Source organism: Oryctolagus cuniculus, chromosome 14 (assembly GCF_964237555.1).
Source record: "Oryctolagus cuniculus chromosome 14, mOryCun1.1, whole genome shotgun sequence".
Classification (NCBI taxonomy): Eukaryota; Metazoa; Chordata; class Mammalia; order Lagomorpha; family Leporidae; genus Oryctolagus; species Oryctolagus cuniculus.
In genome coordinates, this window is record NC_091445.1 from 4444243 (window position 1) to 4461782 (window position 17540).

At 54.2% G+C, this 17540-nt stretch overlaps 1 protein-coding gene across 4 annotated transcripts in view; it reads left to right on the forward strand.

The window, feature by feature from the left end:
- The window catches only part of RASGRF2 (Ras protein specific guanine nucleotide releasing factor 2), a 216821-nt gene that overhangs the window by 55849 nt on the left and 143432 nt on the right, over window positions 1-17540 (forward strand). For 3 of the 4 annotated variants that reach the window (XM_051854060.2, XM_051854059.2, XM_008261879.4), the window contains exon 2: window positions 2801-2907. The exons of the other annotated variant lie outside the window; for it this stretch is intronic. In XM_051854060.2, the coding sequence (XP_051710020.2) occupies window positions 2801-2907 (107 nt within the window). The remainder of the gene's footprint in view (window positions 1-2800; window positions 2908-17540) is intronic. 4 annotated transcript variants of the gene reach the window in all.

Consider the following 17540-nt stretch of genomic DNA (forward strand, 5'->3'; position numbering starts at 1 on the left):
CTGGTCTCTGGCGCAGGGGGGTAGAACCCTGCACGTGTCCTGGAGTTAGCGCGTGCATCTTATTACCACCTGGTGCCCTGTGGAGGCCCCAGACCCTGTGTTGACCCCCTCAGATGGCAGGGGCCCAATGTGGAGCCCCTCACTTCCTGCGGCCTTTCACCTTTGTTTCTAGCACTGGGGAATTCCTTTTTTTTTCTGTTTTTCCACTTTTTTTCCCTTTTTCTGTGTGTGTGTGTGTGGTTCGGTTTGGGATCTTTCCCAGCTTGGGCTACAGCTCTGCCATGGATCTGTCCATGGTGGTCAAGAAACAGAAGGCATTGACTACGGGGCTTGGAAATACAGTGAGTTGGAGATGAGAATTTACTGTGCATACTGATCATTTTACTGGGCCCAACAGCTTGCTTTTTAAAGCATTAAAATTTTTTGAGTGCTTGTTTTTCCTTATTTGAAAGGCTAGAGCAGATCTCAAGGTGTCCCACTGGTTCAGTTAGAACTTAACAATTTCCGAGATTGTACTGAGTCACTGTGGTCTCCTGGGTGTGTTGTACTGAATCTCTGTGATCCCCCTGGGTATGCTGTACTGATTCTCTGTGATCCCCCTGGATGTTGTACTGCATCTGGGTAATCTACTGGGTGTGTTGTACTGAATCTCGGTGATCTGGTGGGTGTGTTGTACTGTATCTCTGTGATCCCCCTGGGTGTTGTACTGCATCTGGGTAATCTACTGGGTATGTTGTACTGAATCTTGGTGATCTGGTGGGTGTGTTGTACTGTATCTCTGTGATCCCCCTGGGTGTTGTACTGCATCTGGGTAATCTACTGGGTGTGTTGTACTGAATCTTGGTGATCTGGTGGATGTGTTGTACTGAATCTCTGTGATCCCCCTGGGTATGCTGTACTGATTCTCTGTGTTGTACTGCATCTGGGTAATCTACTGGGTGTGTTGTACTGAATCTCTGTGATCTGGTGGGTGTGTTGGACTGACTCTCTGTGATCCCCATGGAGTGCTCTCCTGAATCTGTGTGATCTCCTAGGTGTGTTGTACTGAGAACAGTTGAAGGACAATGTGTGCCCAACTTAGGATGTGTTACTTTAATTCAGAGCAGACCAAAGCAGACATGTGCATATGTTTCTGTGGGTTGTACATGAGAATTCTCTACAGCTTAACAGAGGAGTCCAGGTTTATTTATTGGAATGTCTACTTTATAACTGTTGTCTGCGAGCTGTGTGTGTTGTTGCAGTTTCCCTTTTGGTGTCTGCCCTTGCTGGCTTTGGGTGGGTCCATGGATCAGCGCGAGTTTGGGAGTACATGGACCATGGCGTTCTGTCTTCTGCAGTCCTCATGAGCACCTTGAGAAACCATTGGGAGTTTTTAACATTTGTATCAGCAGTATAAAATTGACCTGTCTTTGGTAGACAGTTCCGTGAATGTAAGCCCACATTTCCATAATCGGGATGCAGAAGTGTTCTGTTACCCCGCCAGTCCCTCACGCTCCCCTTTATAACCTCACATTCCCACTCCTGACCGTGGTGACCGCGGACCTGAGCGTGCTACCTGAGATGGCCTTCTGTACCAGCACGCTGCTTCGAGAGCCGTCCAGGTTGTCGGATTTATGGAGCGTTTGTTCTTTCTCATTGCTGGGTAGTACTCTCTTTTATTTTTTTTTTTATTTTTTAACAGGCAGAGTGGACAGTGAGAGAGAGAGACAGAGAGAAAGGTCTTCCTTTGCCGTTGGTTCACCCTCCAATGGCCGCCGCGGCCGGCGCACCGCGCTGATCCGATGGCAGGAGCCAGGTGCTTCTCCTGGTCTCCCATGGGGTGCAGGGCCCAAGCACCTGGGCCATCCTCCACTGCCTTCCCTGGCCACAGCAGAGAGCTGGCCTGGAAGAGGGGCAACCGGGACAGAATCCGGCGCCCTGACCGGGACTAGAACCCCAGTGTGCCGGCGCCGCTAGGCGGAGGATTAGCCTAGTGAGCCGCGGCGCTGGCCTGGGTAGTACTCTCTTACGTGGACTGACCATCAACTATTTAAACTCTTGGTAAAGAATATGTGGGTTGTTTCCAGGTTTTGGCGATTATGGACAGAGCTCGTATGACAGAAACACCTTTCATCAGTCTCAATCTTCTCCCTACCTGACCCGTTTCTTGTATCCAGTAACTCGGACGGCACCTCCACTGAGAAGCAGTTCTGCCCCTGTCTTGGCCCCCAGCTGGGTTGGGTTTCCTGGCACGTGGCAGGTGGAGCCCCGTGTCTGTGGCAGTGTGTCTGTGGTGTTGAGGCTGGCTGTTAGGGTAAGAGGGCAAAAGCCCCTGGTGATGTCTGCCAAGGCTGCAGGAGAGGCCAAAGGCAGCAACCGCAGGTGACCGTAGACACTGAGCCCTGGGGTAGAAGAGGGGTGGGGATTTGCCAGTGTGCTGGTGCGGACTCGTGACTCCCCGCAGCTTTAGCAAACCTAAAAGAGAAAAAGTGCGTGCACGCGAATTTATGTGCGCAGCAGATCTGTGCAGTGCCCTGTTTTGTGTGTGTAAAAAGGTGCACCTGCTACAGGGCTGGGGGTTGACGTTTCCTGAAGGGCTTAGAGTGCGGCCAGAGCACCCTCCAGGTGTGGAGCCGCTGCCAGGCCCAGCTTGGCTGGCGGGAGGCCCTGGTGCGCACAGACCCCCACCCCCACCCCCACCCCCACCCCCACCCCCACCCCCACCCCCACCCCCACCCCCGCGCGCAGGCGCAGGCGCACGCGTGCTCTGCGGCTCTGATGCTGGCGACAACTCAACCTCCATGTCTGTTCTTCTTTCCAGTATTACTTCACTGTTCTTTTTGGCCACGAGGGGCAGAAGCCGCTGGAGCTGCGCTGCGAGGAGGAGCAGGACGGCAGAGAGTGGACGGAGGCCATCCACCGGGCCAGGTGGGCCCCGCTGGCTCGCTCCCCGGGCTCCTCACTGCTGGTGGCGGCTTTGGCACAGCCTGCAGTCCCAAGATGGGCCCCTCGTCCCTAATCACGCGTGAGATAATCAGCCGGGTTTTCTGCGGCTGTATGCCAGGCGCAGAGGAAGGGGCCCGGATGTGAGGATGATGTGAACAGGACCAGAGGCTTCCCGTGGGGGTCTCTTCCTGTGGGCCAGGCACTGCTGCGCATGCTCCTGGGGAAGGCGTTGCTACCAGCGTTGTCTGGGTTATTCTCTCCGCTGTCGGCGAGAGAGCAAACCCAGACCCAGGAGGTGTGTTCGCTCTCCCAAGGTTGCACAGCTGAGTGGCGGAGCTGGGCCGTGGACCCGGCCCAGCCGTGTTGGTGCAGCCCGGCTGATGGAAGAGGTGGTGTCAGCTGGGGGTGGGGAGAGGCGGAAGAGTACACTTCACCCCTGCCTCGGAAGCCCTGGAGGGGTGGAAGGGCACACGCGCGGCCTGAAGGGGCGCACACAGACCCCTCCCACATTTTCTCTCCAGCTCCTGAGGCCAGGCTAGTTTGCTCCCAGTGGCTCCGTGCTGCCTGCTCCTTGCCTTCGACTCCACAGTCCTGGCTCCCATCCTGCCTTCCCTCAGAGCTCAGGGGCCCGCGTTTCCTTCCCTTCACCTGCAAGCCCACCCTGCCCCAGTGCCTGCCAGGCTCTCCACCACCTGTCCCCAAGGCCGCCCCTCCCCACGCCCCCCAGCAGCGAGGGGAGGGAGGAGGGAGGAGGTTGTGGATTCCCTGTTGGTGATTCTGTTTCCTGACCTTGAGAAGGGAGCGAGCAGGAGGATGGGGGTGTACTGGGTATTGAATGAAGCCGCTGCTAATCACGTTGTAGGTGATGGGGAGAATCTTCAGATCCATGACAACAAGAGTGAGGCGTTTATCCTCGGTGAATTCAGGCTGCTCTTTGAACCTTGAGACTTCTCTGAAAATCCCCCTTCATCTCCCCTCCTGGGTTCTCGCTTCCCTCCCTTCTCTCCAGCTCCTGAAAAATAATTAATTATTGGAAAGAGAGAGAGATGATGATGATGATGAGAGAGAGAGATGTCTTCTGTCCTCTAGCTTACTCCACAAATGCCTGCAACAGCTAGGACTGGACCAGGCTGAAGCCAGGAGCCCCCGACACGACCTGGGTCTCCCACATGGGTGGCAGGGGGACCCCACTTGAGCCATCACCGCGGGTGACACATGTGGTAGCAGGGAGCTGGAAGGGAAGTGGAGTGGCCAGGACGGGGGCTGGCTCTCCCATAGACGATGTGGAGTCTGAAGTGGCAGCTTCGTTCTCTGACGAGCATGCCGGCCCCTCTAACGCTCCTGTTTGTTTGCAGCTTCTCCGTGATGGGCAGTGTGAGTTTAGCTTTTCTGTCCCTCACAGCACCCTGGAGGGCATGGTGCACCTCATTTTGGAGATGGGCAAACACACCCTGAGGGCGATCACGCAGACTGGCCGAGATCCAGTGCAGCCTCGGAAGCTGCGCAGAGCGACTCCCAGCCGGGTCCGCGGGCTCCCGGGTGCGCAGCCAGAGCCCGGGCACCCTTCTCTCGGTCGTCTGCTCTCTCTTCAGTCTCTTTTCCTTCTTTTTTTTTTTTTTTTGACAGACAGAGTGGACAGTGAGAGAGAGAGACAGAGAGGAAGGTCTTCCTTTGCCGTTGGTTCACCCTCCAATGGCCGCCTCGGCCAGCGCGCTGCGGCTGGCGCACCGCGCTGATCCGATGGCAGGAGCCAGGTGCTTCTCCTGGTCTCCCATGGGGTGCAGGGCCCAAGCACTTGGGCCATCCTCCACTGCCCTCCCTGACCATAGCAGAGAGCTGGCCTGGAAGAGGGGCAACCGGGACAGAATCCAGCGCCCCGACTGGGACTAGAACCCGGTGTGCCGGCACCGCAGGCAGAGGATTAGCCTAGTGAGCCGCGGCGCCGGCCAGTCTCTTTTCCTTCTATGACTTTTTTTCTTTCTCTGTTCAGAGATGAAAATGGATCCCTGTGAGGTCAGTATCGAGAGGCCAAGATGTAATTTGCAAAATAGTTAGACTCTTTCGCTGTGGTTTCTTCTAAAATGTTTCCATGACGTGCCCGGGGTTGGTGAGCGAAGGCAGCTCCAGGTTGCCCAGGGCAGCCCTGCCCGCCGTGTGTGCTGGCTGCTCTCTGAGCGTTCCGCTCGAGCCTGGGCCTAATACAGAGTAACTTGCCGTAGAAAGAGGCTCAGCTCTTCAAATGCGACCGATGCATCGAGCTGGCAAGGTGGAGCCCTGGGGTCCTTTCCAGACACAGTCTCTGTGGCCATTTCCCTTGTTTTCTACCTGGGATGAAAATACATTTTAAATGTGTGTTTGCCCGTCCTTTTCACTGTGTGAGAGTAGGTAGGATCAGCAGCCGCCAGGCCGACATCTCGGTGAGCCCAGCACGAGCTGCGTGTGCATTAAAGATGGTCAGATTCGAGTGCGAAGTCCTTCCTCTACACTGCAAAGGCATTCTGCCACACGTGAGGGTGTCTCAGGGCCTCTGGAAGAGGGAATTAAACCGATTACTTTATCCAAAACACGGAAGCCCATGCGTAGTTCTTTCATAGCTGTATTTTTCATGAAGATTCCTCCTATGGATTTCAATTTACTTTGCATCAGAATCAACTTATCTTTTAATTCCCTTTTTCCCCGTGAGCGTTTTGCAGTTCTCTTGTGTGCAGAAGTGGTCAGGAGCTACTTGGCGTCGTTTGATCCAAACCAGGGTGTGTGTGATTTGTTGGGAGACAGATCTGAGAGGCCGCTTAAATGGCTTAGGCAATGACAGGATGAAAAATTCACTTTTGGATTTGAAGATTTGGTTAATAATTGATGGATTTTTTCTTGATGTCCTGACTTTTTGGTCTGCGGGAGTTGCTTTTCCTCAGCCCTGCCCGGCCTGGGCCTGCCTTCTTTGATGGGTCCCTTTAATCCAGCCGCTTCATAGCTGAGTTCTTCTGTTTGACTGTGCATGGACATGCTGCCTAACTGTTTTCTAATCAAGGAAGACAAGGACTTTTCCATGTAACTTTCTGCTGTAAACGTAGATGGGTGAAATTCGACCTAACTTGGTTTGTACAGGCACAACACCAGGCAGTTGATGCAGCCAATTCAGAAGTGTTCCTGGGCAGCCCGTTGTGCCCGGCTCTGTGTGAATGAAGCCCAGCTGCCTCGCCGGGACTGGCTGATGACCGTTCCGCCCTGCATGTGGTCTGGTGACATGAATTGAATCCTCCTTCCCTCTCAATAGCTCGAGACAGGCAATAGCGATGGTGTGATTGATCCGTCTTTTACAAAGGTTTGATTGCCTGGTGACTGTGGTAGTGTGAGACTGTTGTGAGCCACAGATCTTCCTGTAGCTGAAACGGAAGCAGAGCCGGCTTGGAACCAGCCCTCCCCGCTGCTGGCTCCTCCTGGGTGGCTGTCCAGCACCAGCCTGGCTGTGCCGACGGTGTGCGCCATGGCCTTGGTGCACTGGCGTGTCTGTCTCCGAGCGGTTGTATCTGCTTGGCCTGGTTTGGAAGCATTCGGCTAGTGCAGGATGTTCGTGGCATGGTGTGCTCGCCACTGGCCACTCCTCCATTTCTAGCACACTGGTGCATTTCAGATCCTGCTCTGTCACCTGCCGCGGCCCCAGCTCGCAGGAAGCTGCTGGCTGGACTTGGTGCTGTTGTCATCTGGAGGAGTTGACGCCAGAGCTTCTGACCGAGTCGATGCTGATTTCATAAATGGTTTGCTTCTTGGGGATGGCACGCTGAGCACTGCTGGTGTTTCTTTGTTCGCTTGCCCGTATCTGTGTGCCATGACTGATTTGATCGCAAGCACTGGAACAGTGGAAAGCACTGGCTTGTTGGCTGAAAAGGCCTTTTCAGTGTTGCGCCTGCTGGACCACTGACAAGTGAGCTCTCAGGTGTGGCCTGGAAGAGGACCCGGGAGACACTTCCAGGGTTCCTCCCACCCTGGCCGAAACACAAGACCCACGAGTCGTGGCCTGCAGAGGGGAATACAGGAGGAAGGTGTTCCAGAGAAGCAGGCGTCCACGCCCAAGGACCTCGTCTCTACCAGGATGAGGGCACAGGTAGGCCAGGCTGGTGGCTCACAGCTGCCGGCCCCCTGGCTTGCAGGGTGTCGCTCACCGGGAGAAGCAGGTGGATGAGGGCAGGTCTGAGCTGCAAAGACGGTGAGCACTGGCCAGAAGGGGCTTCGGTGAGAAGCAGCAGGGGGCAGCTGACACGCTGATGTGCTCTTCCTGCCTCTGACTGGGAAGGTGGTGGAGAACGAGTCCCCAGGGGCTGCTGGAGCGGTCAGGTGCACCCCGAGCAAAGAGCTGGGTATGGCTCACTACCAAGGCTGAGGTTGGGCAGCGTCTAAAAACCTGGAGATACTGAGAATTCCGTGCCTGGACCACAGTCCTCCCCCCGCACCCCTGCGTGCTCTGCCCACCTGCACATGGGCCCGTGGTCAGTGGCCTGCTCCAGCCATTCCCTGGGCAAACCCCGCCTCGGTTCCCTCCTCTCGCGTCTCCTGCAGTGTTTCTCAGGCCTTTGGTTCTAAGAGGGGAGGAACCGGGCATTTGCAGCTGTCCCGTATGGCTCAGGGTGGATGGAGTTTGGCACGGCTTGACGGAGCCGTCTTCCCTGTCAGTCTGTGACTTGATGAGCCGGGAGACTTCACCCTCCAGTTACATCTTCGATGAAAACTTTCTCTGCCCCAGCCTCTGGGGTCTGCTCTGTCGGTCGGTCTCTTGAGTACACGTTCCTGAGACAGCCTGTTGTCCTCTTTCTATCTCCCCTTGCATCCCTCTGGCTTCCCCCAGCACTCAGGTGCACACACAGTAGCACCTGGTGCTTGTCACCTCGTTCTGTGTTCCTGGTCAGAGGCTTCCGTTGGAGCCACGTGCAGCCCCAAGGGCGTGGCCAGCTGTGCAGCTGTGTGTGCATCCCCTGCGCATGAAGTCGGCCCTTTCTGGGGTGCGCGGGCAAAACCCTGTAGTGGTCAGAATGGAGCGATTCCATGCCACAGTGCCTCATGCGTTCTGTGCCGCGATGGAACCACAGGCCTGTGAGGCCGAGGCCAGCAGAGGTGGCAGGGCGGCCTGGATCCAGCCGCACCTCGTGTTCCTCCGCGGACAGCGAGGCTCTCGCCCCTCGGAAGGAAGCCGGGAGTGTGGATTTTGTTCGTGTGAGCCATTGTGATTGTGTTTCCAAAGCTCTGAGCTTTGCCGCCCTGGAGGAGCGGTGGGAGTTTGCTCTCTGAGGGTGGCAGCGAACCGTGTGGGATTTCGGAGGATCCCTGCGGCAGCCTGCTGGCCGTGGGGAGAAGCCGGACCCAGTGGTCTGATTCCCTGCCCTGGTTCTGCTCTGCCTGTCGGCTGTCTGTCCTGCTCCTCACAGAGGTGGTGCTTCTCAGCCTTGCCTTGGCTCCCTCGAGTGTGTGTTCACAGAGTGGGGGTCCCTGCCCTGAGCCCGCCAGCTCACTGCAGGGAGACCCTCCCTGCCCAGGAGACGTGGCACTACCTGCCTGAGGCTTCCCTCTCTGATGGCGCACTGCACTCGCCTTGTTTCTCCCCTTTCCAGTTTCTTTCTCCCGCATGTCTCATCCCCGCCTTCGGCTTCTTCCCTGTAGCCTTTGCCTCTTTCGAAATCTCTCACTGTCCAGCAGGCGTTGAAGGGCTTTGCCTGATTCTGTCCTGGTTGCTCCTCTTCCAGGCCAGCTCTCTGCTGTGGCCCAGGAGTGCAGTGGAGAATGGCCCAAGTGCTTGGGCCCTGCACCCGCATGGGAGACCAGGAGGAAGCACCTGGCTCCTGGCTTCCGATCAGTGCAGCGTGCCAGCCGCAACATGCCAGCCGTAGCGGGCACTTGGGGGTGAACCAACGGAAGGAAGACCTTTCTCTCTGTCTCTCTCTCTGTCACTGTCTAACTCTGCCTGTCAAAGAACAGCAACAACAACAACAAAATACAAATAAAGGACTTAGCCTGGTCCAGGACCCTCCCTTGCGTGTGCAGCCAGGGCTCGAGGAGAGCCCTGGGAGCGCAGCTGCTGCTCTCTGGGCAGCTGTGCTGGGGCACTCTTGTCCCCCTCCAGAGAGACACTGTAGCCTGGGTTATTCCTTGGTTATGCCAACGTCAGGTTTAGGTGTCAATTTACTTTTGAGTTTCCAATAATACATAAATGCAACTTCCCTATCTCTCTCAAAAAAAAAAAAAAAAAAAAAAAAAAAAAAAGGAATTGTGAACCATGCAAAAGTCTACAGGGTGAGAAGTTAGGGTTCCCAGCTCCATTCTTATCCCCACGCCCCCTTTTTCTCCAAGCCGTTTTTGACTGAAGGTGTTTACTGGTCAGAGTTTGGAGTGCAGCCATCTGGACTTCTCCTATACATTTGCAGATGGATGAATGGACGCATGGATGGATAGAATGACAATATAATACAGGTTCTGTATTCATTTATTTTTGTTATTGTCATCCTTTTTTTTATACTAATCTTAGGGTTTTAAAAGAGATGTATCTTTATTTATTTATTTGAAAGGCAGAGTACAGAGTGGGCTTCCATTTATTGATTTACTGCCCAAATGGTTGCAACAGCTGGATCTGGGCCAGGAATCAAGAACTACATCCAGGTCTCCCGCATGGGTGGCAGGGCCCAAGCACTTACGCCGTCATCTGCTGCCTTCCTGGTGTGTTAGCATGGAGTTGGACCAGAAATGGGGTAGCCAGGACTCTAACTGGTACTCCGATAGGAAATGCTGGTTCAAAGATGGCAGCTTAACCCGCTGTGCCACCACACCCTTCTCTGGAGGGCTTTGTGAAAACACCAGTGTGTGCAGATCTAAGGCTGACCTTAAGATTCTCATTCCTTTTGCTTCTGCAACCCCATTCGCTCCTGATTCTCCGTCCTCTCCTTTGATAAGCTTTTCTTACCTTGTGGCTGCTATGCGGGGCCTCCTCCTGCTCCTCTCTCTGCTCTGGGCATCCACTCCCGGGACTCCCACCACCCTTTCTCAGTGCCTCCTCTGCACGGCCCGGTGCCAGGTGCACCTCCTGCCTCTGTTTATCCCTCATAGCAACCCAGCAAATAGGTATGGCCACCCCACTGACCTGCGTCTCAGGGGCGGTGACCCCTGAAGGCCACTGATCCAGTAAGTGCTGGAGCTGGAGCTCAAGTACAAGCCAGGCGGACTCCGTGGCCCATGCACTTGGCCACCAACCTTCATTGTCCTCAGTATCTGGAGAAACCTCCCATTGTGTTTTTCTGTGTTGAACCGTCCTGGGTTCCCAGGGTTGCTGGAGCCTCAGCAAGTCCAAATCCAAGCCTGTGTTTTCCTCTGAGACAGTTCTCGTCCTGGGTGCCCAGCCCCTCAGGCCCTCAAGATGTCCCCCTGTCCCTGCCCGTCCCTGCTTAGCCCCCTGCAGTCACTCCCGCCCCACCCCACACATGACCTGTCTCTGTTGTCTGTGGAGTGTCACTGTCAGTTGCTGGATGATCCCGTCTGCCCACCTGTCTCTCCCCAGTTGGCCCCTCTGGTCTGTGCACACGGCCGCCCCCAGCCCTTCTAAGAACGTCCGAGCTGCTGACAGCACTGCAGGGTTCCCGTTGCTTTGAGTTACTGCATTCTGCATTCGGAGTGGGATAACGGATTCTGCGTGTTGCTTTATGCAAAGAAAGCGTTCACTTAGCTGACGTCTGTGACTTCCCTACCAGCCGCCCTGAGTTCTGGGGCCCAGGGAAGCAGTCTGGCAAGCTCCCCGCTGGGCTGGCCTCTGAACTTCCGGTGCCACCGCCTCCCCTTGGGCACAGGAATGTTAATGTGCTTGGCTCTCCCTTCCAGTCCAGCCTGAGCCACCCTGCCCCGATCCCTTTCTCTCTGCAGGAAGGACTGACCATTCCCACTCAGCCCCCCGCCGTAGCCCCTGCAGGCACCTGGGAGATGACTGCACTCCTGTCGTCCTGTGTGCTCTGCTCCGTCAGCCGGGATGTCAGCCGGGACGCTTCAGAGCCGGCTGTGTACCATGGATCTCTGGCTTCCTGCTGCTGGCACAGGGCCTGGGTGTTTTCCAGAAGCATGTGTCCCAGTGGAGCCTCCTTGCTCGGGGGCAGGGGCAGGCTGGAATCCCGATGGGGGAAAGGTGGCATCTCGTTGCAGTGAGCGTCTCCTTGATTATCAGAGAGTTGGCCCGTTTGGGGCTATCATGGGTCCATATTTTCTTTATGAATTCTTGTGTCCTTTTCCCATTTTTTCTTCCTCTATTTTACTGTCTTCTCTCAGTCTTTTTGTGAATTCTTTGGATGACAATAGCATTCTCTGTTTGTGTTTTACATTTGTTGTAAATTGCTTATGCCGTTTTTTGTCGTGTAATTATATCTATGGGACTTTTTTGACAAAGGGTTTTTGATTTATACAGTGAAAATATAATTGCTTCGGGGAGAAGTTGTTTCATTGCTTTTTAAAAATTTATTTATTTTTTGGGTAGAGATGCACTTCACACACCACAAAAACCCATCATTTTTTTTTTTTAATTTGACAGGTAGAGTTATAGACAGAGAGAGACAGGACAGAGAGAAAGGTCTTCTTTCCGTTGGTTCACTCCCCAAATGGCCACTACGGCCGGCGCTGTACCAATCTGAAGCCAGGAGCCAGGTGCTTCTTTCTGGTCTGCCATGCGGGTGCAGGGCCCAAGCACTTGGGCCATCCTCCACTGCCTTCCCGGGCCACAGCAGAGAGCTGGACTGGAAGAGGAGCCAGCCGGGATTAGAACCCGGCGCCCATATGGGATGCTGGCACCGCAGGCAGAGGATTAACCAAGTGCAGTGTTTTTCGAGTATACCCACAAGGTTATGCAACCATCCCCACTATTCCAGGGTGTTTTCAACAATAAAGACGAATCTCTGTGTCCTTTAGCAGTCGCTCTGTTCCCCATGCTCCCGGCCCTAGCCAAGCACTGACAGGCTTTCTGTCTCTGGATTTACCCGTTCTGGGTATTTCACAGGAGCGGGATCATGCAGCCCCGTCTTTCACCTAACACGTTTTCAAGGCTCTTCCCTTGCTGCTGAGTCAGTTTCCAGGGTACGGACAGACCCTGCCTTGTTATCAGTGTCTCAGCTGGTGGGTTTTGGGGTCATTCCCGCTTTAACCTGCTATGCTTGTAGCCATGTGTCTGTGTGAACATAGCCTTCAGTTCTCTGGGACACGTGTCTGGGCATGGAACTGCCAGGTTGTACGGCAGCTCTGCATCTAAATTTGTTTTAATTTCGAAGGCAGAGAGAAAGATACACGGAGAGTTCCCATTAGCGGGTCACTCCCCTAATGCTGTGCAGCAGGGACTGAGCCGCGAGCAAGGAGCACAGTCCAGGTCTGTCACACCGGTGGAAGCAGCACCGCTACCTGAGCCATCCCCACTCCTGCCAGGGACACCGCTACCTGAGCCATCCCCACTCCTGCCAGGGTCTGCGTTAGCAGGAAGCTGGGCTCGGGAGCCAGCACTGGGTCCGGAGCCAGGTCCTCCAGTGCGGTCTCAGGCCTCCTGCTGTGCGCCTTCCTGTTGGGCTGCACCTGCCACACCTGCTTTCTCGGGGCGCCAGGCTGCTTGGCCCGCTGCTTGGCTTTTGCGGCAGTGGTGAGAGTCCCGCTTTCTCCACGTCCTCGCCAACACTTGTTTCCACTGTTCTTAGGCTTAGAGTCCTTGTAGGACGTTAAATATGATAATTTATAAACCCTTTTATCCTGGCTTAACTAGTATAGTTATAAATACGGAAAATCTTTGGTTGGTCATAAAGAGAATTCTACCAATGTCTGTTTATGGACATTTGAAAAGACAAAAAAAGCTTAATATTAGGAATTTTTTACATTAATATTTTTTACTACATGAAACATTTCCCCAGCTTTGTAATACAGCACTCTAACATATATTCGTGTTAGGAGATGCCCCTCAGGGCCAGCATTGTGGTATAATGGGTCAAGCTGCTGCTGGCAACATTGGCATCCCATCTGGGCACTGGTTCGAGTCTTGCTGCTCCACTTCTGATCCAGCTCCCTGCTTTTATGTCTGGGAAAGCAGTGGAAGATGGCCCAAGTGCTTGGGTCCCTGTACCTATTTGGGAGACCTCGATGAAGCTCCTGGCTTCAGCCTGGCCTATTCTTGGTCATTCTAGCAATTTGTGAGTGACCCAGCAGCTGGAGGATCTCTCTGTCTCTCCTCTCTAACTCTGCTTTTCAGAAAGCAAATAATATATTTTTAAAAAAATATATAGGGCTGGCCGGTACTGCAGCTCACTAGGCTAATCCTCCACCTGCAGCACCTGCACACCAGGTTCTAGTCCTGGTCAGGGCGCCGGTTCTGTCCCGGTTGCTCCTCTTCCAGTCCAGCTCTCTGCTGTGGCCTGGGAGTACAGTGGAGGATGGCCCAAGTGCTTGGGCCCTGCACCCCATGGGAGACCAGGAGAAGCACCTGGCTCCCGCCATTGGATCAGCATGGTGTGCCGGCTGCAGCGCGCCAGCCGCAGCGGCCATCAGGGGGTGAACCAACGGAGAAAGGAAGACCTTTCTCTCTGTCTCTCTGTCTCTCTCTCTCTCTCACTGTCCACTCTGCCTGTCAAAAACAAAAACAAAATATAGGGCCGGCACCGTGGCCACAACAGCTGGAGCTGCGCTGATCCAAAGCCAGGAGTTAAGCACTTCTTCCTAGTCTCCCATGCGGGTGCAGGGGCCCAAGCACTTGGGCCATCTTCTGCTGCTATCCCAGGCCACAGCAGAGAGCTGGACTGGAAGTGGAGCAGCCGGGACTAGAACCGGTGCCCATGTGGGATGCCAGCGCTGCAGGCGGAGGATTAACCTGTGCCACGGCACCAGCCTCCATTATGCTGATTTTTATGGCTTGGTTTCATTATTTCCCTTAGCAGTGAGAAAGCTTCCTCTCTCTCGCTCGCTCTCTCTCTCGGAGTTGGACTAAAAAGCAAGGGAGAAGAAAGGAAATAGTGGGTAGATGAAGCAAAACTTCTTAAACTTGACCGGTGTTTAGCACACGGAGGCTCGCATGAGATGAAGGCAGAGCAGGCATCCAGGGATCCTGGCGGATGCCGGCGGGCGGCGGTGCAGCACATCCACTCGGCTCGGCGCCGTGGCCGGGCAGGGCCCCACTGCCTGGACTGAGGGTCAGTCCCAGGAGGCCCCGCTGAGATCAGCTGCACGGCTTGGCGGCTGTGAAGTGAAGAGGAAGAAACCGCACCGCCTGACTTTCCCCTCGGGCAGTGCCTGTTCGTACACGCGCTTTCTCTGAAGCTGGGCCAGCCTCTGAGATTTTTGCCTGGGGTACCGCAGCAGCCCCCCCACTGTCTCCCTGCTCACCTGTGCCCCCTGCTGCCCTCCCAGCACAGCAGCCGGCCTGATTGTGTGGAACGCTCAGATCTTATCACACCCTGATGGGAACTCCGGCTCCCAGAGCAGAACCTGAGACTATCTGGGTCCCTGTGCTTTAGAACCCGGTTCCCCCTTGTACCTGTCACCCCCCCCCCCCAGGAGACCACTGCCCTGTCGGTCCTCAGGCCAGGCCCGCGTGCACCACAGGGCCTTGGTGCTCGCTCTTCTTGCTGCCTGGAGAGCTGCACAGCTCCGCCTTCTCAGAGGGCCTCTCACACCAGGGCTACGTGCTGACCCCTCCCCAGAACACCCCCTTCATCTCTCCCTCTGCACACCAACCCCAGGTAACTCCACTGCTTCATTCCGTTGTCCTCGTCTGTTCTCTGTAAGCTCCATGAGAGCACAGATTTATTTTGTCTATTTTGTTTTCTTCTGTGCCCAGTGCTTTGAACAATTTTTTTAAATATGTTTTTGTTTGAAAGGTGGAATGACACAGAGATTGATAGATGGCTGGATCAATCAATCTACCGCCTATTGCCTTAGTACCCAAACAGCCATGACAGCCAGCCCTGGGCCAGGCTGAAGCCAGGAACTCCCACATGGGTGACAGGAGCCCATACACTTGGGCCATCTTCTGCTGCTTTCCCAGGTGTGTTAGCAGAGAGCTGGATTGGAAGTGGAGCAGCCGGGACACAAACTGGCGCCCATGTGGGATGCCGGTGTTGCCTTTCCCCATTGTGCCGCAAAGCCGGGCCCCCACTGTGTTCCAGCTTCTCTTTAAGAGAGGATTTCAGATTCCTTGTTGCATTCCGTTGTGTGCATGTGTTCTGAGGCTGGCCACTTCATATGACATGTGGAGATACGTGTGTGGTCTCAGCTCTCACGTTTGTGCTCATGAATGAACGCCTTGTTTCTTTGTGCACCTTGGATGCTCCTCTTGAACTGTGTCATTAGAAGTGGAGGCTGTGGTGGAGGTGGCCTTTCCGTATCCTGACATATCCTGACATCTCCCAGACTGCTCGTCCAGGCACCGTGGGGCGGTTCCCCTGGAGCCCTGAGTTTGTTAATAACCTGAGCCAATTGAGAACACTTTTAAAAATGGATTTATTTTAAGGCAGAGAGAGAGAGAGAGAGAAGGGGAGGGAGGGATGGAAGGAGCGGAGCTGGGCAGGGGAGAAGACGGAAGCTGAGGGGGTGGGAGGAGAGGAGAATGAATATCCCCCACCTGCTCATTCACTTCCCAGTGCCCAGACAGCCAGGGCTGGGTCGGGTCTCCCGTGTGGGTGGCAGAGACCCAGATCCTTGAGGCGTCACTGCTGCTCCCAGCTTACGCATTAGCAGGGAGCTGGAGTCGAAGCAGAGCTGGGACTCAGACCCAGGCACTCTGCTGGGATGTGGGCGTCCACATGGCTTCATAGCTGCTGTGCCAAACGCTCATTCCGTAGCCAGTTTTGCTAATTTCTACATGCTCAAGTGGGACCTTTTTGCATGCATTTATTGGCTATTCATGTGTTATGTTTTATGAACCCTCCATCTATTTCTTGGCCAGTTAACTTTAGGATATGCTTCCTGCTGTACAGGTGAAAAACTTAACACCCTTAAACACTACTCATGGCTGTTGTTTGCACTGTCTATTTTTGTACTAACACGTTTTGACTCTTTGTTTAGTTGACTTTATGTCCTAAACTAATATAATTAAACCTCTATTGATCCATCAACTTTAGACAGTATGTATTAACTTCCTTCTAGGAAAGATAAGTAAATTAAGACATTAAGCGTGTTTGTATTTTGTTTTCTCTCCTCCAGCCCTGAGGTTTTACAGCTTTCATTATGATTTATTCTCACTGTATAAACTTTTGAACATTTATATCCTGCTCTCTAAGTTCAATTAAGCCTCTGTATTTTTGCCAGAGGTTGACTGTGAAAGTTAAAAACTAGTAAGGGGCCTTTGCATCGTGGTTACCATAAATATTATGTGCCAAAGCATTGAGGTTGGTGTTGATCCAAGAGAATGGCATGTGGGCTTTGCAAGTGAAGGTTTGCTCCTCCCCAGAGAGCAGTGCTTGTGTCCTGGTTTCCTGCCAGCTTCTTGCACTTTCTCTGGGTTGGTTTCTTCTGTTCTGCGCCGTTTTGTTATTTCTGTTTCGTTGGGTTGGGTAGTATTTCCCTGTGCGAGTTTGATCAGCTCAGCAAACCTTTTCCATCCTGACCTAGCCCTTGGTTACACTGGCTGCCTGGGTCTAGGAATTTAGGCTCAAATATTTTCTCTGGGGCTGGCAGTTGTGGCATAGCAGATTGCCACGTGTGGTGCCTACATCCCATAGAAATGCGGGTTCGAATTCCTGCTGCTTCACTCCCAATCCAGCTCCCTCCTGATGTCCCTGGGAAAGCCACAGAAGATGGCCCAAGTGCTTGGACGCATGCCACCCACATGGGAGACCCAGATGTGGTTCCTGGCATTGGCCTGGCCATTTGGGGAGTGAACCAGCAAATGGATGATTTCTTTCTCCTGTCTCCCTCTCTGCCGCTCTTTCAGATGAATGAATGAAGCTTTATTTAAGCACTCAGTTTCTTTGCAGTTCTCTGCTGTCCTGAGAATCCTGGGTTGTGATGAGCAGTGTGCAGTGTGCGTTCAGCCCGACTCTCTCTTCCTGCAGAGGGGCTGTTTTTCCTGGGACTCTGATCGCTTGCTGGGGTGAGCCGCTGACGCTGCCTGGCCTGGGCACTGTGCTGTGTTTGGTTCGGGGGGGATCTTGCATTTCTTGCTTTCCTCCTCCTCCTCGGGGGCCCTGTCTCTTCCCCTTCCGGAACCCCCTCCGTAGTCACTCTCAGATCTGTGCTCCCTTGTCACTTAAGGTCTTTCCTACTTGCAGTCTCTGAGTTTGGTCAGCGTTCTGCGCTATCTCTGTGATCTCTGGCGTACGGCCCGGTGCTTCCATTGACAAATAGAACTGCAGCCATTACTGTTTGTTCCCAAGGACCCCCTTGTTACCTGATGACTTCTTTTCCATGGCGTTCTCCTCTTGCCTTATGGTTCCAACATTCCGCCATGTCTTTCTGAGTGTAGTGAGTCTCATTGCCTGAATTATCCTGGTTTCCTGTGGGGTCTTGGTGCATTGAGAGCCGTGTTTGTTTCCCACGCACAGTGCTGCTTGCGACTGACTCCATCTTGCGTCAGGCAATACGCAGCTGTCTACTCCCGCAGCTTCTGTGGGTCAGGAACCCCGGCCTGGCTGTGC